General features: G+C 36.3%; 1 protein-coding gene across 10 annotated transcripts in view; it reads right to left on the bottom strand.

Moving 5' to 3' along the window:
• HERC1 (HECT and RLD domain containing E3 ubiquitin protein ligase family member 1) overlaps window positions 1-24,362 on the bottom strand; it is a 185,545-nt gene that overhangs the window by 66,746 nt on the left and 94,437 nt on the right. For 7 of the 10 annotated variants that reach the window (XM_053223904.1, XM_053223903.1, XM_053223910.1 and 4 more), the window contains exons 25-35: window positions 19,677-19,728; window positions 16,100-16,165; window positions 12,695-12,963; window positions 10,738-10,953; window positions 9,993-10,113; window positions 9,526-9,763; window positions 9,182-9,375; window positions 5,989-6,144; window positions 3,767-3,873; window positions 3,124-3,234; window positions 126-302 (exon numbers count right to left, since the gene is read on the bottom strand). In XM_053223904.1, coding sequence (XP_053079879.1) covers window positions 126-302; window positions 3,124-3,234; window positions 3,767-3,873; window positions 5,989-6,144; window positions 9,182-9,375; window positions 9,526-9,763; window positions 9,993-10,113; window positions 10,738-10,953; window positions 12,695-12,963; window positions 16,100-16,165; window positions 19,677-19,728 — 1,707 coding nt within the window. The remainder of the gene's footprint in view (window positions 1-125; window positions 303-3,123; window positions 3,235-3,766; window positions 3,874-5,988; window positions 6,145-9,181; window positions 9,376-9,525; window positions 9,764-9,992; window positions 10,114-10,737; window positions 10,954-12,694; window positions 12,964-16,099; window positions 16,166-19,676; window positions 19,729-24,362) is intronic. The other 3 variants (XM_027067475.2, XM_027067467.2, XM_053223905.1) reach the window with 2 other exon arrangements.

Below are 24,362 nucleotides of genomic sequence, written 5' to 3'. Positions count from 1 at the left end.
ACTGAGCCAGCCAGGTGTCCCTACATCTGATTTTTAAAAAGTTTTTGATACACATTTTTGGTAAGAACGTTTTTTGGTAAGGACTAAAACACAAAATGCTAAAAACTACTTGGAATTCTACATACCTTCCACTGATAGCATCCAGAAGTTACTCCAGTTGATGCCAATCCATATCCTTTTCCTCCACTGCCATGAGTTAAAATCTGTCCATTCTCCACTAGACAACACTGAGCTTTCTCTGGATCAAAGGATACTTCTTGTATAGGAAGATTCTCATCTTCTTCCTCTAACTCTCCCTGCTTCTACCAAAAAGGAAGCTGGGTCAGTATTTTGGAATAATTCAGATCTCAGTTAATATATATTCTAAGACTCTTTGGTTTTATTTCACAAATATTTATTAAGTATCTACTATGTACCAGGTACAATGTAAGCAAGGAAACTCAATGATAAATACAGCGGGGTCCATGCATAAAGCTTACGGTCCAATTAGGGTCAAAGAAATAAGTACCACCAGTACTGTGGAGAATAACAAGAGTTACATGCAAGTATTGCAGAAACAAAAAGGTTTAAGTGTCTAAACATGCTTGGGAAAGAGAAGGAAAGCATTCAAAAGAGGAGGATTTCTGAGGTGAGTCCTAAATGATGAGGCATTCAGCAGATGGTCAAAGAAGAGGAAGACATTTAGGCAGTATATAAACCATGGTGCCAAGGCATGGAGGTACAAAAGAGTTCAGTGATCTATGGTAATTGTAAGCAGTGTGGAATGTCTAGAGGATGAGACAGCAAAAAAGGAGGCTAGAAAGAGAAAAGAGAACATCATGGAATGTCTTGAACGCCATTTTAAGTTTGAACCTAACAGATAACAGGGAGTGCCTACACAAATTTATATAGAGAATCTCTAATCAGATCTGTGCTTTAGAAACATTGTTCTACCAGGTGTATATAGGATGAAGGCAGAGAGATCAATCAGAAGATTATCACAAGAGTTCAAGTAAAAAATACTGAGAACTTGAACTTATTAATTCATTCAATGAGTATTAAGTATCTACTACTATACCAGGTCCTATATATTCAGCAGTATATTAGATAGATAGAGATAAGATCTCTGATCTCACAGAACTTATATTATATATGTTACATATTATATATTATATATTAATTAAAAAATATGATATATATTTATTAATTATAATATGTTATATTTTATATATATATTAGAACTTACATTTTAGAAGGTAGAGATAGAAGATAAATAAAAAATATCAGGTAATAAGTGCTATGTCAAAATTAAAGCAAATCATGTAACAGAGTATGTGACAACTAACTCTAGATTGAGGATAAGGAAAGGACTCTCTGAAGTGATAATTGAGACCTGAATAGTAAGAAGAACTTGACATCTGAAAAACCTATGGGGGAAGTACTCTAGGTAGAAAGAATAGCCATGCAAAGCATAAACGAAGGAACAAACTTAGTGTGTTCAAGAAACAGGAAGAAGGCAAGTTGTTCTGAGTGTAGTGAGCAAAAGGGGGGAGAACGAATAGTTCTAGATTTTATCCCAAGAATGATGAGAAACCAATGGAAGGTTTTAAGCACAGTACCAACATGCTATGACTTACAATTTAAAAGATCATTCTAAATCCCATGCAGAGAAAGGACTATAGGGAATTAAAAATGAAAACAAAAAGGCCATTTAGGAGACTACTGCATAGTCCAAGTCAGAGATGATAGTGGCTTGGAACAGGGTGATGGCAGAGAAATGAGGAGGTGGGCAAATTCAAGTTATATTTTACAAAGGAAACAATAGGACTTGGAGATTGTATGGAGGGAGAAAATGGGGGGCGGGAGGGTAGTGGTGACAGAAAGAGGATAACACCTAGGTTTTTTTAGTCAAGTCACTAACTAGGAAGATAGGAAAGCTGAGGAAGGAACAGGATCTCATAGAACTAAAAATGCTATGAAGTGTGAGATGCCTACTAGACTATCATTCAAGTGGTAAGGCAAGTAGAAGATGGATATGGTAGCCCAGAATTCAGGGAAAATGTTAGAACTGGAATTAAAAATTTGGGAAGCAACAGCATATGTGTCTGAATAAGGTTTTGTTGGGTGAAGGAAAGGGAATGGGGATGATGGTGAGAAAAAGAAGGGGTCTTGGGAGGCCTGGGATAATCTAACACTTAAACAGAAGAGGGAAGAACCAATATAAAAGAATGAGAAGAGGTCACTGTACTGAGATAGAAGGAAAACCAGAAAAAGTGTGGACTCAAAAAACCAAGAGAAAGATTGAGGTAGCTAAATGAATGGATTTAAGATTAAGAGCTATATAGGAAGTAAAATCAATGGGGCCCAATGACTATGTGGATCGGGAGACATCAGGAAAATCCAGAATTCCCAAGAATTCAGGTTTGAAATGCTATGTGAATGATGGTGCCATCAATTAGAAAATGGAACAGGGAGAAAAGTATAAAGATTTGATGGGGAGACACCTGGGCTAGCATTTAAGTTTGGAAGGCACTGCATACAGGTGAAAATGGTCCCGGATATACTGAGGCTGTTGGAAAAGCTAAGACTGGAACTCTGAGGGCCAGCAGTGTTTGGGATGGAGGCTAGGAGAACGTGGCACCAAAGAAGAGATGCCTCTAGAGGGAACCAAGGATGGGCAGAGGACTAGCGATGTAGAATAAGGTAGTTTCGAAAACAATAGAAGGCTAGAGTTTCCAGAGATGGAGTAAGATGTGGACAAAAAAGTGTATCCTATATTTAGCAATTGGCACTAACCTTTGTCATTTAATTTCGGTGCTCTGATGGAAGATCAACAATTGAGTTGAAGAGAAAATGAGAACTAAGGAGTGGCCCCAACATGTATAAAATTACTTTTTTGAGAAGCTTAGCAATGAAAGAAAAGACAGGAACACGGGAGGCTTCTTGGTAAAAAGGAGTTTGGGAGGGTGGGAATTAGAGATGTTTATAAGCTGAGAAGAAAGAACCAGTGGAGAAGAAGAAAGTGCAGAGAGAATATGGAGTAACTGGTAGAACCAAGTCCCTCAGAGAAGAAGGGATCCAGAGACAGGAGACAGGGTATTTACTTGTGTGGTCTAAAAATACCTTTTTGGAAGAATCGCTTACCTGTAACTTTATTTCTTGTTCTTTTTCCTTTATCTGAATAGCATGTTTGGCCTGAGCAATGGGTGTCTCCCACATACAGTCTGACAGAAGGGAAAAGAGGCGTTCAACAACCTATTTATTGAAGGAAAAAGAATGATGAAATTTGTAAAGGTGATTTTAAGTAATATTAGAAAAGATAAATCATGTAAGTAATACTAAGTCACATGTAAAATTTCATCATACCAAAGTCAACAACTACTTTCAGTGGTTGGCTGTAATTTAAATATCTTGTTTCTAGAAAGATCGTTAATCCACTAGAAAGTGGGTCCCACTACCCTCATGTTTCTTCGCTACATGGACCTCTGATGAAGACACACAACCTCACACACTTCTCTCTCTAAACGCCCAAACCTAGGAAGAAATTCCACAGATCTTCCTTTCCTTCTGACCTTTTAAGTATTCACTATCTCCCTACTCCTCACACCCATAACTTAATTTCTCTTTCTCCTTGCTTGGAAATTAAATAATAAAGCAATTTCAGAAGGAGAAGTCTAGCTATTAAATAAATGATACATTTACAACTGAAGAGACTATAATTTAGATTTTGGAAAAATAACGTTACAGATGTGAAAAGTATCTTCTAAATAGCTTTAAAAATAGAAACCTGAGCCATTTGATCATCTTCTACGCCAGATTCACAAGCTGGTAGCACAGCCTCAAGGACATGAAGTGCAAGGAGCCTTGTTCTTAGGTTACCAACGAGAGGAATACCTGGGGAGGGAAAAGACATTTTCTTATTATCAGTGTGACTTAAATTCAAAGTGTAACTGAGGGGCGCCTGGGTGACTTAGTTGGTTAAGTGTCTGACTTTGACTCAGGTCATGATCTGATGGTTCATGAGTTCGAACCCCATGTAGGGCTCTGTACTCCAGCTTGGAGCCTGGAACCTGCTTCGGATTCTGTGTCTCCCTCATTCTCTGCCCCTCCCCTACTTGTGCTAGGTCTCTAGGTCTCTCTCTCTAGGTCTCTCTCTCTCTCTCTCTCTCATTCTTTCTCAAAAATAAACAAACATTTTTTAAAAAGTGTAAATGGGGCACCTAGGGGCTCAGTTGGTTAAGCGTCTGACTTTGGCTCAGGTTGTGACCTTTTTGAGTTGGAGCCCTGCATCAGGCTCTGTGCTGACAGCTCAGAGCCTGGAGCCTGCTTTGGATTCTGTCTCCCTTTCTCTCTGTCCTTCCCCCACTCTCACTTTCTCTCTCAAAAATAAACATTAAGAAATTTTTTTAAAAGTGTAAATGAACTTCTTGAATAAACATATTTGAGGCTCCTAAGCATTTATGGGTGGAATGGACGACACTTCAACCTATTATCACAAGAATTCTGGACTCAGCCCAGACCCACTAATGTACATGAATATTCATGTTTACGTCTCAGTTTTTCTGTATATAAAAGGGAACAGCACTATAATAACTACCTGTGCCAGGTACTATGCTATGCATTTCACACACAGTAACTCTATTGATCTTTATAAATCCTACATCACATCCCTGTTTTACTGATGAGGAAAGTGAGGCTGAGAGAAGTTAAGTAATGTGACCATAGCTCAGCAGAGGCAGAAGGAGAATTTTAAACAGGTCTGTTAATCTCTAAAGCTCAGGTTTTCATATCCTTTCATTGCTTCTCCATCCATGCCTTGACTGCCTCACAGAGACTGTTCGGATTAATGGGGAGTAAGCAGTTTATACTTTTCTGAAGTAAGCAAAAGCAGAGTCAGAATAATGATGCTCTTTTTTATACCTACTACTACAACAAAACCAGTTAAAAATAAATGAATATCTGGTTTTTTCTTTATGCTCCAAGACTTTAATATTATATAAGGTTCACCTTATTAAATGAGAAAAAAGCCTGTTATAAGTTATACGAGTTAAGAAAAACTAGCAAAGTATATTGACAACGTATACATATAAAACAACATGTACCATGGAAAATTAAATTTGTTTTAGCCTATTTAAGAAAGACTAGGGATGATAAAAAAGTTCCAGAATGGAGAGTAGTAATGGTTGAGTAACACTGTGAATATAGTGAATGTCACTGAATTATACACTTAAATAATTAAAAGCTGTACATTTTATATTTTACACCACTGCAAATTTTATATACATTTTACCACAATTAAAAAAAAAAAAACTGGAGGGTGGGGCACCTAGGTGGCTCCGTCATTTAAGTGTCCGACTTGGGCTCAGGTCATGAACTCATGGTTCATGAATTTGAGCTCCACATGCCTGCCTCTCTCTCTCTCTCTCTCTCTCTCTCTCTCTCTCTCAGTTCTCTGCCCCTCCTCCGCTTGTGCTCTCTCTCTCTCTCAAAATAAATGAATTTAAAAAAAAAAAAAAAAAGACTAGGAAAGGACTGACAGTAATCTATGAAGGCTGACCAGACTTTTAGACTAAGAACCTGGAGTTAAGCTTATTACATAGAGCTCACATAGACAGCATACAATCAGAAGTTACAATCAAGACAACAGAAATCATGTTATGATTATAGAGAACGGACAATCAGACCTGCATTTTGATAATCCAACAAGTGACATCAAAATCTGCACCAATTATTAAACAGGATGTTCTCTGCTTTTTATTATGGTAATCCAAACAAATAGAGTCAAGTTCTCTTTAGATTAAATCCATAATCTAGCCTGGTGCTACTTTCTATTAATTCCTATCAAATTTTACTCCTGAAATTGGACTTTCCTTTTGACCGAGTAAGTACTCAGAAAACAAAAGTCTTGAAATCAAGGTCAAATATTCAATGTTGTTAAAGTGTGGTATTATCTGAATAAAATACACGTAATGTATAAAAACACTCTAAAATAAGGCAAAAGTCATATACCTGAAGAACACTTCTGAGATGCTATGTTTAGAAGCACCTCTGTCCATTTTGGGGAAGCCATTTTTGATTGAATTGCTTTTGAAGATACAACTCTGCGAAGAAAAACTAAAAAATCCCCCAGATGCAGTTCTGCTGCATGTTGTTTCCTAAGAGCAGCTGAAGAGTAAAGAGAAAAGTTTACATTACAACCAAAAATCAACAGGAAAAAGTCATACCAAGTAACTTGCATTTAGATTGTAGTTAGCCCAAACCTAATTCAAAATCTAAGTTGTCAGTTGGCTGCTGAATTTTTAAAACTTAAAGAACACCATGGGGAAAGGTCAGAAAACAAAGCCGAACTTAAAAACATTTTTTACATCTGTGTATAATAATAGTGAGGTTGCTAGAACAAAGTATGTGTACTTGGTTTTGTGCATTTTTTTTTTTACTGCTATTTTAAAATGCAACAGTTCTCTATCCAAGTCTAGAGTTCTATGAGGTAGAATCTGAGAGAAATGGTCTGTGAACCCCCTAAAGTTGTATGAAAATTGTGTGTACATCTGACTAGTAAAAGAGTTCACAACTTGATTCACATTTTCAAAACGTCTGTGACCTCCCCCAGCCCCATCAAATTAAGAATCACATCCCTAAAGAAGACTTGGTGTTTTCAGATTCTACAAAGAAACACATTTATAAGGCTGTGTCTGGTTTGCCTGAGCACCAACTCCATGTATATCTCTTATATAAACTTGCTCTAAGCAATCTTCTCGGTTTTTCCACCAGTAACAGTACCGGCTTCTCTCCTGTCGCCCCTCTCATAGTTTCCCTCCACCCTGTGCATTTTTAGGCCAAAGGACTATCTGCTCTTCCTGTAACACACCACGTTCTATCATCATCCATCACCTTTCATACCCTCTCAGCCTGGCAAATCCTACTCAGAGCCAAGAGGAAGAAGTATGCCAGTGAGGCAGTTGCCCAGAATATCAATCTCTACAGGGCACTAAAACATACAAAATCATAATGATTTGGAGGCAAGTATTATACACAGCATTCCTTTCAGGGAGATCCTGGCATGTCAAATTAAGGAATACACAGACGAGTCACTTAGAAGGAGACCCCCGCACCAAGGGCACCACACTTAAATGGCCAGCAATCTACTTTCACAGACATCTTGTCATAACTAGAGGACATCTGTTCTGCTGAGATGGGTGTGCATGTCTATGACAGAATTAGAACGCTGGTGACAATGAGAGACAATTGTACTCCTCTGCTACAATTCCTCTACATGGTCCTCTACCTCTTCTTTACTTAAATGCTAATAAGCAAATATTTTTATAATATCAGTTTGAAGAATATAAAGTTATTAGCCTGAGCTGGATACCCACATACTACTCCAACCCTGTTCCTACACATTCTTCAAAATCCAGTTCAAGAGCTACCTCTTCTATGAAGCCTTCTCTCTTGGTAGAGATCCTTGGGAAAATCTGTTATGAGGGCTCTATCCTACTCCCCATCCTCACTCCCAGCAAGCATCTCTGTAACATGATACTAAATTAGTTAATTAGTTGAATTAATTAAGTTTGGAGACCTTAAATAGAAAGACGGTTAATACAATTTGGAGATGGTATGTGTTTCAGTACCAATACCAGTTTGAAATCAAAGGTACACCTTACTTTCAGTTAAGTATTTTAGAGTGTCTGTGGGGTTTTTAATACCTGGCCACCGTTGACTTGCATCAGTCTCACTCCCAGCCATCCCCATGAATAGAGATGGTGCAACAGCCCTCTCTCTAGGACGACCTGAGGGGAATGGATGTGAATCCCATCTGCTCTTACACCTGCTGAGATGCACTTACGGAAGAAGTGCTTCTTTCTTTACTAGATATGGAAGGGCCCAGTTTTCCTAAGGGGCCTATAAGTTGAGAAGTAACTCTATTAGGTCTTCCCTGCTGTCCATATGTGCAGTACTCAGCACAGAGTGGTGAGAAACTATTACCTTAATCACCGTGTATCCCTCACTGGATCTCAGAAAAACAGGAGGAGGCATTAAAAGCTTGTTTATTTTACCATGCCTTGTGAGTCTGGCATGGTCTTTGTAAAAATACCACACTCTTTATATAAACAGGAAGAAGGAATGTGACACAGGGGTAGCCCCTCAAACCAAAAGCTAGTCCTTAATTAGACTCATATATCCTCCTAGATTCTGACTTAAGAGATTTAGCTATTTCTTCTGAGCTTCTTGTATTACAGTGTAATTATTTGTTGACATGTCTGCCTCTCTGGTTACCTTAGAAGGTCTCTAAGGGTAGAGACCATGTTTTATCATTTTTGTATCCACAGGTATTTCCTCTACCAACCCACCTATCTACACAATATTATTTAAATATTACTTTATTTAATTTTAATATTTAGTACAGTATTCCAGTATTAATATTAACATCCACATTCATAGCTCTCACTATGTGCCAGACACTGCTCTAAGTGCTTTGCATGTATTTAATTAGTCTTCAAACACTCTAAGGAGGTTGGTTCTATTATCCTTATTTACAGATGAGGGAATTGTGGGCACAGAAAGGTTAAGTAACTTGCTCTCTCTCCATCCATTCATTCATCTGGCTGGCTAGTTAGCTAGCCAGCCAGCCAGCCATCTTGGTCCAGAGAGGATTTAAGGTCTCCCAGAGTTTATTACAGTAATAAGACATGGCAGTTTCATAAAAATCTCTTTAAGAAATGGCCAATCTTAAATCTTTATTCCTTAATTATGTAGCAGATATAGGAAGTACTTCTACTGTTCAGGTCCTTTAATTTTAACCTAGTTTCCATATATGAAAACCTGTGTTCCTGAGGGAACACTTAAGTCAAGACTATGGTTAACGATGGGTTGTCAGGATCAAATGCTAAGAAAACAGAACCTGGGGGAATCAGTCACCTAGAACCTCTAGATTCTAGAACCAGGACAGCCAAGGAGAAGCTGAACTTAGGGAACAGTATGGTTGCTATATCAGGGTTAAAAGACTTTAAAGAGAAGAGGTTCAGTCAGGAGCTCATCGAAATCACACTTATTTGGAGAGCAAAAGAGTTTATAAATGAGTAAATGAAAATTCTTTCTAAAAAAATTCTTTCACTCCTCACAACAGAAAGAAGTCTACATTCTAATATTCACATGAGGACTCAATAAATGCTTGTAAATAATGACAAAAAAAGGTTTATGCTACCTCTGAAATCTCTCTTCTCAGTTTCTCCACTGGAGTCAACTTTTCTTTCTTCTTCTTCACCCTCTTCTCCTTCCCCTTCTCCAAAAGAGGCCATAAGTAGTACACCAGCTTGGGACAACAAATTCTTCAACTGACTACAGAGTAGATCCAACAAGGACTGAACTACTTTGGGGCTCAGTTTATCAGCGTAAGTCCTACATGAAGTAACAGGGAAAAAAAAGGGTAATAACATAGTAGGGTAAATGTACTTAAACACACAAAGGACATTAGGGGGAAGTGGAAATTACTCAAATGAGAAAAGACCAGGTGCCATACAGTTCCATCAAGACATCTATAATGCTCACCCTGTAGTGATAGCTAGAATTTGGAGCAATCTTGTACTAGCCACTTTTAAAGCTGTACTAAGCTGAGAAACACCCGTCTTTGGCAGTAACTGCAGAGGCTGTCCCAGCATGGTGTCTGTACCACATAACTGCGACAATACATTTAGCAGACCAGTGGAAATTGCCAAAGAAACATCCACTGGTTGATAGTGAACGCTCAGAGCAAAAACTGTAACCAAAAGGAGACGTTGCTGGGCTTCTAGAAAAAAAAGAAAGAAAGACAACTGAGAATTTTCTTTGAAGTAAACAACACACTAAAACAAAGCATATTCAAAAATATAAATAGTAATGTGGAACACCACTACATTTTCAAATATGTATTCTTTTACATGTAAATTGACCTATTAATGTTAAAACAAGATATAGAACATTAAGTATCTAGCATAAAATGTAACCTGCATCTTATATTTGTGGGGGCAGTTACTCACCAATGTGATGCTTATTTGCCTGTAGAGCTCTCTCTAGGGTAGCAGACAACTGTTGATAAATCTTATGCACAGCCACCTGGATTTCAATCTGAATATTTCTTTTAGCTGCTCTGATCCCATCCTGAATAAAGATTTACTTTTTCTATTAGTAACAATGACACTTCCTACCAAATAAAAGTAATAGCATTTTATCCTACTCTATGCTAGAGTCCTATGGCAGTATTTAATTATTCAGTATGGTTCAATATATAAAAGCTTTATAATAAATTTATATTTAAATGCTTGACAATTCCTGATTCTATATATTCTTTCTCCTTTCCCACAAAGCAATTTTTCTTCTCTAAATATGGAAGACATAAAGATAACACTCAAAAAATTTTTTTTCAAGTCATCAGAGAAACTGGGTAAAATGATAAAAGTATAAATGTAAATTCTGGAAACCCATTCTCCCAAACACCAATCCCTATCCCAAATTAGATCTATCTCTATCCAATTTGGCTAAGGGTTATGACAACTGAGCCAGCAGAGGATCTAAAAAAACAACCTAATCTCCACTATACTACTATTACTCAGGAAACTAAACGACTTAGATAGCTTTAAGAGTCATTTAAAAGCCTTTATATTTTTAAATCTCAATGTTAAACACCAGAAACCTTAGCATTATTAAACTGATGTTTAAAAAAAAAATGGCCAGAATCTGAATATACTGCAAGGTGCATCCTCACACGCCAGATCTGTCACTTACCTGATAGTGATGCAATCGGCCACTCTCTCCTTTGGCTCCTGCATGTCCCACAGTGCCTAAACCAAAACACCCTGCTAGAAACTGCAGCCTCACAGACGTGAGCAGTGTGGATGACTGGAAGCCCAAGTTTGATCTGCTTCCTGTCAGAGAGATGCTTCCTTTTTCCTCCATCCCAGACAAAAGAACGAGGATCTGGTGAAGTGCTTCTAAACGTAGCTTGAGAAAAGCAAAATGAATATATTTTAGAGTTCTTCACTGAACTGAGACACAAAGGAATTCCAACACAGATAATATACTTAGCACAGAAAATCCTGACGTTTCTTAGGGCTCTATTCTATTAAAGTAGACATGTATTTTATCATTAAAATCAAAATATTTCTAAAAACTCTACTAGCACACTTCAGTAATTAAGAGGCTACACAGGACAATGAGCAAAGCAGATCTGGATGTATGAGACCTAATTTCAAGGCCAGACTCTTCCATGTACTTTGTGGCCTTGGGAAACTCACTTAACTTTCTGAATCTCAGTTTCTTCATGTGTCAAATAAGGCTAATCCTATAGTACTTTTTCTAACCTACTCACATAGCTACTGTGATGCTCACGAGGATATATATATATATACACGAAGAGTTCAAAACCATAAAGTGTTATGATTATTGCTTCCTTCACTTACAGGGAAGTTAAATAGAATGAATAGTGTTCCGTTCAAGAATTAGAAAAAGAATTTCTGGAAGGTTTCTCTGTGGGTCTCTTGAACATCTGGCTCTCTCATCCCTAGCTAGGAGGGCAAAACCTACCACTGTAGTCCATCAGCCTATCCCTCTTTTTTTTTTTCAATAACTTTTTATTTTGAAATAACTGTACATTTAACAATAGTACAGAAGGGTTGAAAACATGGTATAGATTCTTCCTGTATGCTTCCTCCTACTTTCCACTAATGTTACCATCTTAGGTGACTATGGTACATTTATCAAAACTAAGAAATGAACACTGGTACATCACTATAACTAAACTACAGACTTTATTTGGATTTTACCAGTTTTCCCAAAATGTTCCTTTTCTGTTCCAGGATCCAATCCCGGATACCATTTTGCATTCAGTTGTCATGTCTCCTTAGTCTCTTTTAGTCTGTCCCAGTTGCCATCTTTCCTTCAAAAGAGCTGTTCATGTATTTTACAGAATGTCCCACAATTTGGGCTTGCCTGATATTTTTTCACGACTGGACTAGAGTTATGGATTTAGGGGAAAATACTATGAAGTCCTCTTCTCAACACATTATTTTCAGGGATGTATGATGTCATTATAACTTATTGTTGATAATGTTAATCTTGATCACTTGGCTAAGGTGATGTGTGTCAGGCTTCTGCAATGTAAAATTATTCATGTTTTTCCCTTTTCGTACTCTGCTAGCTCCGAGACACTAAGTCCTGCTTACTTTAAGAGAACGGGAATTAACCTCCACATCCTAAAGGAAGAGTATTAAAGAATTTGTGTACATGTTAAAACCAGAATAATAAATATTTTGAGGGAAATACTATGAGGCTACACAGGCATCTTAGGTCCCCTTAAAGTTCTGTTCACTAACTTCAGCATTCATCATTACTACTGTGGTGTCCTAATCTAGCCTTTTTTAAGTGGAGACAAATGGGTCAAAACCAGAGGCTCTAAGAAGCAGATGTATATGCTCACTAGCCAGTCTCATTTTAGTTTCTAGGAGACAAGGCAAGACTTAAGATTACAGTATCTTGCTCTAAGAGATGGCAATTAAAAATGCACTTTGTCCATTTCAAACAATATATTATGCCACTATATGATAGTGACATCAAAAAGTTCAGGTGGAGGAGAGGGAGAGGCAAAGAGTAGATGAAAAGGAAAAATTTTTTCTACTATTGTACAGTCAGTGATTCCATTTAAGTTTCCACAGTGCCTCTTGAGGAGTAAGTATCAAAGACTTACTTCTGCCCTTAACTGCTGCTGTTCCATTGCAATGATAGAGGCCTGGGGACTCGTAGACATACTTTCCTCTGGCTCTTTAAAACCTGGAGCATTCCCCACATCTCCACTCACAAAGCTTACAACATTTTCGATCAAAGTGTGAACTCCCAAAGACTTGGTAAGATCAAAATCAGACTCAAAGGAGTAAGAGGAGTTGCATAACCAGTCTCTGCTATGTTTCAGGCGAGCCCAAGAGTCACTCAAGGATTCCAATTGACTGTGCATAGGACCTACATACAAACAGAACAAACATGTATCAATAACAACCAAGTAGAGCATACATTCTGAAACTAGGGGAGGGCTGAGTGCTGCTACCATACCAACTGGTGAGAAATGGACACTCACGTTTGAATTACATGCATGCATTAAGTGAATCTGAGCAAAATGCTTTGGTAAAAACAAAAAAACAAACAAAAACCAGAGCAATGTAAGAAAATAAAGGGAAAGCCCTGTTTGATGTATCAGTGTCTCTGAAAGCGCTTTAGCAACACACTGCCACAAGAAAAAGAAAGGCAGAAGCTGCTCTCAAAATGCTTAGCTTAAAATGCTCTGCGATATTAAACTAGACCATCATTTACGAACACAAAAGAACTAGGCACTTGGAACACTGCTCGTAAGACCTACAAGTACTAGAATTTCATCCAATTTAACATTATCATTGCAAAGAGTAAGTTAAGACTGAGCAAAGTGTCTACATATCTGCAATGAAACATTACCAAAAAATGGATATAGAAGGGCAAGTAAACTTATACAAAAAGGAGACACAAACATCACCCTTTGGGTTTCATTAATATAAGGAACACTTTCACTGTGTCATATGCATATTTACTGCATGTTGTGAAACTCCTATATAGAGGAAGCAAAGTTTCACAAACAAGAATATATGAGATTCGAAGTAAAATGATATCTATTTAAAATTACCAAGTGATGTCACAATAGTTGCTAAATATAATATCATTAGTTTTGCCAGTGGACATTTTCTAGACTAAACAGACTAAAACATTAGACAACAAATACGTTAGTATGTTTGAACACAACAAGTCATATGCCAATATTAGCTTTAAATAAATATATAAATGTCCAATTCTTACAAGCTTTGTTTTTTTTAATTTAATTGATGTCAGGTACATGAATTAGATTAACCATAATCCTTGGCTCATGATAATCTCTTATCACTGGTCCACACATGGCCTGCTTTTGTATTTATATTTATTTATAATAAATGTGAACACAAGAACTAGAAAACTGATAGTAACTTGTATCTACCTATCTGTTCCTCCTCTAATCCATCTCTCCATATCTCTTCCTACCTAAGGCTATATTCTCCCTAAGCCTGGGTTTATCATTCCTTTGCTTTTATTAATGTTAAATATTGTTTTATCTTATATGTATTGCCAAGACAAATAATGTTTAGTTTTAGTGAATTTTTACTTATAAAGAAGTATCATTTTATGTAATCTTTGTGGGCATACTCTCTTCCATCAGTATATTGCCAATATTCATTCACATTATTACATGTAGCCGTAATTCATTTGTGTGAGTACTGTATAATGTCCTATCACATGAATATACCAACTTTCTCTATTAGGAATGCATCTTAAGGTAGTCAATAAAATATGCATTCCAAAAATTGTTTTGTTGTATAACTAGATGGAAAAGATATGGAAAGAGAACTATTTAAACACTAATGCCCACGGAGAAAAAAAATTAATAAATAACGATTGCCTGACTTATTTCTGAATTACTACACTGGTGTCAATAAAACCCCAGGACTTCAAAATCAGATGTAGAAATTTAGCTAATATTATAAAGTAACTGAATTAATTTATATGCATTCTACTAGAATAATTCAGAATAGCAAAGAAGACATGGTTACTCTGCCTTCCATGTTTTAGCAAGAATTCTTAAGATTAAAAAATGCTGAATTTTCAGTTTTACTGAACATGAAAAATAACCAATCTGAAAAATTCTCCAAACTGCATAGCTGATTATTTTTTTCACGTAAAACAGAAAAGAGTAAAACAACCCAAAGAATAATGCCAAGTATGCATAATGGATTAAATTAAAAATTATAAAGAATAAAGCAGAAGCTAATTAAAAAAAAAAAGAAATAATCATTTTCCATTTCCATAAGCACCCCAAATCCAGAATGTGGATTTAGCCTTAACTTACAAATAATAGTTTTTGGCTCTTTGCACTGAGCTTGTTTGTTCAATAATAAAATTTCAGAATAAAATGTTCTGTTTTCCAATACTTACAAATTACTTTTCAAAATGAAAATAAAATGTGCAATGAACTAGTGTTAGAACCACAGATGTAAAAGAGACCTTGAAGATTATCCAATCCTCAAATTCCAATTGAGGAAATGGAAGTCAAAAATTTGATCCGTAAAATTAATAATGCTAATTCCTTAATTTTATGGGAGGGAGGTGATCTTACAAATTCCTGTTATTAATCAACTTCATGAGTCACCAATACACGGAAATGTCAACTGCCTGCCTACACAAAGGTTTGACTATGAAGAATATACAAAGAGTGAATTGCTTTGATATAACCCAAAATGTTCTAGAAATGGGTGGCCAACCCATTAAAATCCTCTTGGCAAATTAAAGCAAGGGTCAAACTTTTTGTATAAAAAGTCAGACAGGAAATATTTCAGGTTTTTGTGGGTCTTAAAGGTCTGTGCTGCAACCACTCAACTCTGCTGTTGTACTAGGAAGGCTGTCACAGACAATATATAAACAAATGAGTGTGGCTGCATTCCAAGGAAGCCTTATTTACAAAAAGAGGTAGCAGGCCAGACTTGGTTCACCAGGCATACTTTGCTGACCCCAATGTAAAACATGCAACTTATTAGGTATATGACCCAAACAAAATTCTGTATGACTAAAAGAAAGAACAGGAAAAGCAGCATATGAAAACATTAGGATAAATAAATAAAATAACCATAAGCCAAATATTTAGGCTGACATCAAAAATACTTTAAAACAAAAACTTATATTATGGAAATGAGAGATGAAAGAATTCTTAAGTCTTTAAAAAAAAATTGTAACAACCTGATTAACTTTGGTTTGTTCAATATTGTTTCACTGGAATATAGGAAATACTGTGTCTGAAAAGTACAATAAAAGCTTCTATAGAGTAATTGTGACTAAGTCCAGTTCTTACTTAGTATTATTTCAGAGTCATCTACTATAAAAAGGAAATACAAAGTTCAACAAGACTTTTTTTTGAGATGGTTTACTTGTCCTTACAATTTTGGTTCTTAAATGGAATTTTCAAAATGAACATGGCAGAGCTGCAATACATACTTTATAAACCATAAAATATGTAGGCAAGCTAAAAGGGGAAAAAAATTAAACATGCCATCATGTACTTGCTTGAAGCTCTTCTTTTTTCTGGGGCTCAACTGGCCAAAAAGGAGTAAATACACTACCACACAAAAATCAGAAGACAAAAGGAGAAATTTGATACAGGAGACAACATTTACATTTGCTCTTCTTTATATAATCTAATTTGAAATGCATAGATAAAAACAGCATTTCACCCATACATGTTATACCATGAAACACACATGCTGATAAATGTTTCCAGTATTATTTTTAGCTGTAAAACGCTAACACTTTATTTATAAGGCCTAAGAGTGAAAAAAAATCAAGTCATATAGTATTTTAACTAATAAGATTCCTGATGTTGCTTCTTAAATTGCTGCTTTGGTATCCCTACCATTTTTCACTGCACCAGGTTCAGCTTAAGTATGAAAACTAAAGTTAAGTATCTGCAAAGTTAGGTATCTTCTTTCAGCGATGGATGAGCTCAGTTCTACACAACTACAGCAAATCTTTTAAGTATTTATCAAAGTACCAAAATACCAACACATTTAACAGGTTTTGTGTAAAATTTTGACGAGCTGTTGTAAGAATTAAATGAGTTAATATGTTTTAAGCATCAGAACAATGACTGGCATATGGAAGTAGTTTACAGGTGTTTAATGAATACAAAATGTCCTATTATCTCTGAGGCACTAAGCAGAAATGTTTCACCTATCTCTTTTTAAAGTAATTTAAGACATTTTTTTGGTTTTAGAATTTAGCTTTAATGCCTCTGAACAGATGAGCAAACAGCTACATTTATGTGCTCTATTTGCTCTACCCATTCCTACCATATTTGCTTGCTTGGACCAATTGTGAAGGATTAACTTGAATGAGGGAAGAAGCAGCAATCATGGTTCAAAAGCATGAATCCTAGTATCCCCAATGCCAAACACTGAAATTATAGGCACTAGCATTCCCAAGGAGGAGCCTTTGGAAGGAAAAGAAGAGCAGCTGAAACGAGTATACAACCATTAATTGTTATTGATACATCCATTTAATTTCAGTGAATGTCACATAGTAACTTATCTCTAATTTCTTTTACTAGGTTTTTAATAACTCAGGGCCACTGAGACTAGTAAGTACAAAAGCTATGCAAGGGAAAAAATTGTCATTTCCTCTTCAAAATACTGGAAAGGGGTAAACAAGAGCATAGGAGAATTGTCACTTGGCAGGGCATCTGTTTGTCCTTCACAGCTCAAGTTATAATCAGAACACCTAAATGGCCCCAAACAGTTCTGACTTGATTCGTTTGCCCAAATGAAGATAGGCATCTAGTCCAAACTGGCAATAAATAAGGAAAAAATAGGATTGTTTATTCTACCATTATTTAAGAACAAAACAAAACAAAACAAACCACTGCGGTCCGAAGGTAGTCACTAAATACAAATAATTTTTAAAAATTCCTTTCAAAATATATTCCCCTTAATGTATTTTCAATGTTCTTTTATTTTAAAGAAGGAAATCTATAAGAAAACTATTAAGTGTACATTTTCATTGTTTAATCTGTAAGCTCTAGTATTCATTAGATTGAAAACTATTTTTGCTGCCTTCCTAAAAGAGTAATTCTTCTACTTTCTAGTCACCTATTCCTAAGAACAAAGCCATCAGCAGATTTTTCTCTGGGAACATTAAAATGCAATGATTATTAGGATAAATTGGTACCATATTAAGTGATATCATGAAGATTTATATAACTAGTTTCCCTCCCTATTATAATTTCCTAAGTGAATAATTAAAAAAAAAAAAAACTTTTCCCATGAGGTCCTATATTTGCTTTTCTGTTTTCAACAAAGTAAAGTTAAATTCCAAAAAGTTAATAGGTTTTGGTACTGCCTTGAGCTTTTTGGAGAAGGTAGTTTATCCACAAACAATATTTGGATTAATGGCTTCATTCATTTGTATCTCCTTATACCTACAACTAGAGAAACTCCACATCTACTCATAGGATAACAGTTTAAAAACTTGAGCAGAAACCAACTCTAGGACAGTAACTGTGAAGTGTTCTAGCTATTTTTCCTAAGTAATTTACAATGAAATTCTAGGTCATTTGTAATTCAGAGAAAAGATACCACTTTCTGTTTTATTCTAAACATTACTTTGCACATACTGACATGGCTAATATAGACTAAATCTCACAGGATAAAGGTTTAAGAGAAAATAATTTTAGCTAATGGACTATCATGCATAAATATAATCAGTACAGCAGGAGGCTCTTACTAAAGACTGGATCCCTTATGCTACTCATTAAGTTTGGAGCCATTGTCTCTCTAGCACCAAATGATACACATATAACAAATTTTAGCAACAGTGCTCACCTGAGCTAACCAAAATTTTAATTTCTACGTCAAGTGGTTATGCAAAAAGGATTTTCTGGATAATTATGACACATGAACTCCCAATTTTCAAAGAATTATAAAATAATAAAATACATATTGCACATTACACTAAACATCATTTAATTATTTTTATATCACAAATAACCTTATGATTTTTTAAAAAAACCTAACAGCTATGTTATAGCTTCCAAAGACTTTTCAAATAAACAAAGTACCAGTTCTAGTCATTATTCTTACTATTTCAGAAAAATCATTCTCTGTATTCTAATTAAAGGACAAAGTATCATATTTTATTTGACAGAATGCCAACATTTCTTCCTCTAAGTTATAAACACACAAATGAAAAAACTGTGCATGCATTTCTTCCCTTCATTCCTCAGTTTTCCCTCATCTCTCAGTTTGCTTCCTGTGGGGGAACTGAACATTCTGCCAAGGAAGCTATCAAGAGAAGGGTTTGGTTTTGAAGTACAGAAGACTTACTATCACAGAAAATAATTTTTCCCACAGGCTCTTAAAAATTGCCACTAGCACCAATGTTGAACATTTCACATTTTCACAACCACAGTATAAATGGGTTTAATAAAAGTGCCAGTTAATAGAGAGCAATACTTGGGGAGTTTTAGGTATCCTTGAATTTAGAGTCTCTGAAACAGCTGTCCTTTCCATACATTTTTATATATAACCAAGAGTTAACTGTATTATTTACTAAGAAAGAGCTTCTAACAAACAAGCTAAACTCTTGATAACACTCGTAAAATTGTTCCTCATGGGAAAATTTGTCTAGAAATCATAAGCTTATGTCTTACATGCTGTATCTTAAGAGGCAAAGAGTAAAAAAAAAAGTGGAAACTTTCTGAAAGTGTGCATGCAGAGACAGGAGGTGAGTGGAGGAGAGTTCTCATGTAATACCATTAAACTATGGCAACTGTACCAGTGAACTAAAACAGAGCAAATAATGTACATAACCCCCCATAATGTAAAGCATTACTTTTGGAGTTCCACACAACTTTTTAAAAAGTCAAAACACATGACAAATGAGAAACAGACTGGTTATTAACTCTTAGACATTTCTGTTTTAAAAGGGTGTATGTTAAAGAAAATAATTTCCTTTTAACTCTTCCAATAAAATGTTTCTAAATTTGTTTTTGCAATGTTTCAAAGACAATCATATCTAAATACATCAGATATAAAAACAGCTACATCATTTAACCAGATTTTTAATTTAATACTTACCTCTCTTTCTATGAGATGATGCCAAATCCAAATCAACATTTCGTCTTCCACTCTATTAAGTTAAAAATGAAAACTTTAGTTGTGAAAAGTGTTTTAAGATTAGATTTACCACAACATTAGAATAAAAATACATAAAATTATAACAATGTGCTACCTGTATACCAGTCAAGTCAGACTAAAGTCTAATAAAACGTCTCAAAAAACCCCACTGAAAACAGCTTTAAGAAAGCCCAGGTACATAACTCTGAGACACTAAAACACAAAGTCAAGGTGTATGCTAATTAACATTGTAGAGTAGCATAAGTTTTTCTTTGTTGTCACCTTTTCTTTTTTGGAATTATTGCCTTTTTTTTTTTTTTTTTTAAAGTTCATCTATGTATTTTGAGAGAGAGAGCAAGCACATGCACAAGTGGGGGAAGGGCAGGGAGAGAGGGAGAGAGAGAATCCCAAGCAGGCTGTACACAGTCAGCATAGGGCCCAATGCTGGGCTCTGAACTCACAAACTGTGAAATCATGACCTGAGCCAAAATCAAGAGTCGGACGTTCAAGCAACTAAGCCACCCAGGTGCCCCAGGTATCTTTGTCTTTTATCTTCCAGATACACTATAATCTTATTAATACCTCCTGTAGCAAAGTCTCATTTTCAAAAATTGCTTTCTCTATTCTTATTTTACATTCTTTTCAAAAGCCCCCACTAGTCTTGGCTAGGCATTTTAGAGGAAGAGAATCTGATGAATCCACCCTAACAGAAAACTAACATAGTCCTAAGACTACTGGCAGTATTTTAAAGGATTTTTAAATGTTTTTAAGGGGTGCCTGGGTTAAGTGTCCAATTCTTGACTCCAGCTCAGGTTATGATCTCACAGTCATAGAATCAAGCCCCACATTGGTCTCTGCACTGGGCATGTAGCCTGCTTAAGATTCTCTCTCCCTCCCTCTGCCTCTCAAGCGGGCATGCACTCCCTCTCTCTCTCTCAAAAAAAAAAAAAAAAAAAAAAAAAGCCTATTAAATCTAGAAATCTCAAATTGCTGAAACTGCAGACAGCTCAATAAAATAGTGAAGGTTTTCAGGAAGAACAGAAGTATATTTCTGTTGGGGAGGGGTGCAGACAACTATCTGCTCTGCTCATATGTATAGCCAACCAAGTACAAACCATAGGTGACTGACTCATTTATGCATTATGGTCTTACTAGGCATTTCATTTTTACTCTATCACATAATTTTAAAAAACGGTGGCAAAGAAGGTTGTAGAAGTGATAAAACAGATTCATTTAGGAACTGCCATTGTAGAAAATCATTACCTGGTTATACACAGACACATGTACCTACATTGTAGATAAACACATTTCGTCTTACATACACACACACACCAAAATTAAGTATGTTGTCAGGCCATTTGGTGCTAGACAAAATACGAAATGTTACAACCGCTCCTGAAGATATCAGTGGATCATGCAAGAAAACATTTTTATCACACAGTACCTTGGTCATGAGGGGTCACAGAATAATTTTATCTCAGGCCTCAGAACTAGAATTATCTGTTTCCCTTGAACAACTGGTTTGTTATATCTTTTAGACACTGAATCTTGGAAATCATTATGCTGTTCCTCTTTGGTGGCCCACCTTTAGCCAAACATCACAGGATATGGTCTGAGGTGTACAAAATCTCACCCAGGGCTTTATCTTTCAGTTTCTTTGAGTCCTAATTCATTCACCTAATTCATCCTTTTATAAAGTATTTATTTTTATACACTAAATCAACTCCTTTGTGGAATAAGGAAGAGAGGGAATAGATTAAGAGAGTGTAGTATGAAATGCTGGATAGGTATGACAACTGTCAATCACACAGTTGAACTTACGCTTAACTAACTGTTGAGGTTTACTAAGACAGAGAAGTAGATAATACATCATGTAACACTCTTTATAAAAGAAGGATAAAGCAAAGACTGAGCATTAAACTGATTAACTTCAGTTATGTTAAGAAAGCATTTCATTCATTCACAAATCAGAAATGAAGTACCACTAGATATTAAGGATATGAATGGAAATCCTAAATAACCTGACAGAAGGATAATGTATTCTAGCTGGAAAAACCCAAACTGCCCCCACTGTTTGCCCCTCTTCATCTATACCAGGCTGAAGGCTCAGCCCACATCTCCCTTCATCTGCAAAAGAATCTGCTCTGGTTCTAGACTTTCCTATCTCTTACAAGACTCTCCCTTCATCTGCAAAAGAATCTGCTCTGGTTCTAGACTTTCCTATCTCTTACAAGACTATCTTTCTAAACATTCTGTAAAGAAAGATGATCAAGAGCAAATCTTTTTCAAAAATGTGTTTATTAATCTTTTATAAACTGTAGGAAACTCAATGTTAACAATCTTGGCAACTAAATCTAGGCTCAATCTACCTCCACTGATCTCTCTTTCCATTCTGTTCTGAAAATATATTTTTCAAAACGTTTTAAATATTACCAAACTTGTTCTTTACAACAACCCAGTTGAGGCAAGTATAACAGGTAGTTTTCTTTTCTTTTTTTTTTTAAGTTTATTTATTTTGAGAAAGAGAGAGAGTATACACATATGCAAGCAGGGGAGGGGCAGAGAGAGGGAAAGAGAATCCCAAGCAGGCTCTGTGCTGTAAGCAGGAAGCCCAATGCAGGGGTTGAACTCAAAAACCGTGAGATCATGACCTGAGCCAAAATCAAGAGTCAGATGCTTAACTGACTGAGCCACCAAGGTGCCCTGCATGACAGGCAGTTTTATTCCCCATTTCATAATAAAGAAGCTGGGGTTCAGAAAGGTAAAAATCTTGCCCCAGGTAAAAATCAATAGTAAATCTTAAGCCTACTATGACTAAGTGAGATTTCATTATTTGTTTTCTCAAAGTATGTTGCTTTAACTACATCTATCCTCATTTTTTATCTTTTCATTTCAGTGGAAATGAATTATCAATCTACAAAACATACTGTAAAAGACATCAGGGGCATTACAATAAACCTGCCTTCTAAGAGGTCTGCTGGAAAGAAATACTAATAATACATAAATAAGTATGATGTGAGACAAACCATTAGTGGTTCATTAGAGATACTACCAAAATGTCACAGAAATAACATGAAGACTCCTGGGAGTAATGTGATCTTGGAAAGCTTTCTGGAAGAGATGACACTTTAGCCAGTTCTTAAGAAAAGATAAGACCCCCATTAATAAAATCCAGGAGAAAGACATTTAAGGCAAAGAGTGCGTGAGCAGAGGCTCAAGAGGTATGTTTGGGGTCTGGCAGGTGGACTACCATGCCAAAAATACAGATTACTGCAGGGGATAACTGGTTCCAAAGGCAGGCAGGAAACATTTTCCAGAATCTTTGATTTCTTGGTAGGTAGTGCAGAATCACATAGTTTTCTAAGTAGGAAGGAAGCGTGACCAGCTGGTATTATTTTTGTTGTGTTTTCTTTTTAATGCTTACTAATTTTTTAGAAAAAGAGAGAGAGACAGAGCACAAGGAGGGAAGAGGCAGAGAAAGACAGAAACACACAATCCAAAGTAGGCTCCAGGCTCTGAGCTGTCAAAAAAATAAAGAAGCATTTAAAAAAAAAAAAAAAAAAAAAAAGCTCTAACTTTGGGAACAGGATCTAAGGAGAGGAACTGAAAAAAGTAGGGAGAACAGTTTAAAACTACCAGTCCAAGCAAAGGTAACAAAGGCCTGAATTAAAGAGTAGAAACACTAAAAAATAAAAAAAGGGCACCTGGGTGGCTCAGTCAGTTGAGCGTCTGACTCAGCTCAGGTCATGATCTCACAGCTCGTTCAGTTCAAGCCCCACATAGACTCTGTACTGACAGCTCTGAGCCTGGAGCTTGCTTCAGATTCTGTCTCCATCTCTCTCTCTGCCCCTCACCTGCTTGTGCACTCTCTCTCTCTCCAATATGAATAAACATTAAAAAAAATGTTTTAAGAGTAGAAAGGACAGAATGGGCACAAATATTTTACCAAAACAGGTAACAAAATAATTCATCCATTCCAAAAAAAAAACTTAGTGATTGCCTCCTACTACATACCAGGCACTATACTGCAGGTACTTGGAATACAGCAGTAAACGAAACAGCAAAAACTCCTGTCCTCAAGGAGCTTATAGTGTAGTATAGGCCAACAGAAAGTGATAAACAAAATTATGTTTGGTGCTGGGGGATGGGGGGGGGGGGAACCTAGCAAGGCAAGGTAGACAGGGACTGAATATGTGGAAAAGAGGGCAAACTACAATTTTAGACAGAGGGGTCAGACTAGGCCTCACTGAAAAGTAAAAACAGAAGGAAACACTGAAGTGAGGGAATTAGCCAGGCAGACAACAGTATTCTAGTGGGGGTAGGGGAGGGAAATAGGTAAAAGCCCTAAAAGGAGGTTGTGTGGTATGTTCATGGAAAAGGCAAGAGGCTAGTGTGATAGAAGGAGAGTCCTCAATTAAGGAGGACAGTAAGAGATCAGAGTGACAGTGGAGCCAGCATATGTAGGGTCTTGTAGGCCCCTGTAAGGACTTATGCTTCTAAAAAGCAGTCACTGGAGGTTTTGAGTAGAGAAGTAACATGATCTATGTAATAAAAACTATCACAGGGTTAGGAGACTAGATAATGAGACTGATCAGACTGAGAGGAATCTCAGAGACTATAAGAGAGGAAACATGAACTGGGAGCACA

This window comes from Acinonyx jubatus, chromosome B3 (assembly GCF_027475565.1).
Source record: "Acinonyx jubatus isolate Ajub_Pintada_27869175 chromosome B3, VMU_Ajub_asm_v1.0, whole genome shotgun sequence".
In the NCBI taxonomy this organism is placed as follows: Eukaryota; Metazoa; Chordata; class Mammalia; order Carnivora; family Felidae; genus Acinonyx; species Acinonyx jubatus.
Note: the sequence above shows the minus strand (reverse complement) of the source record. Positions and strands in the feature narration are given on the sequence as shown.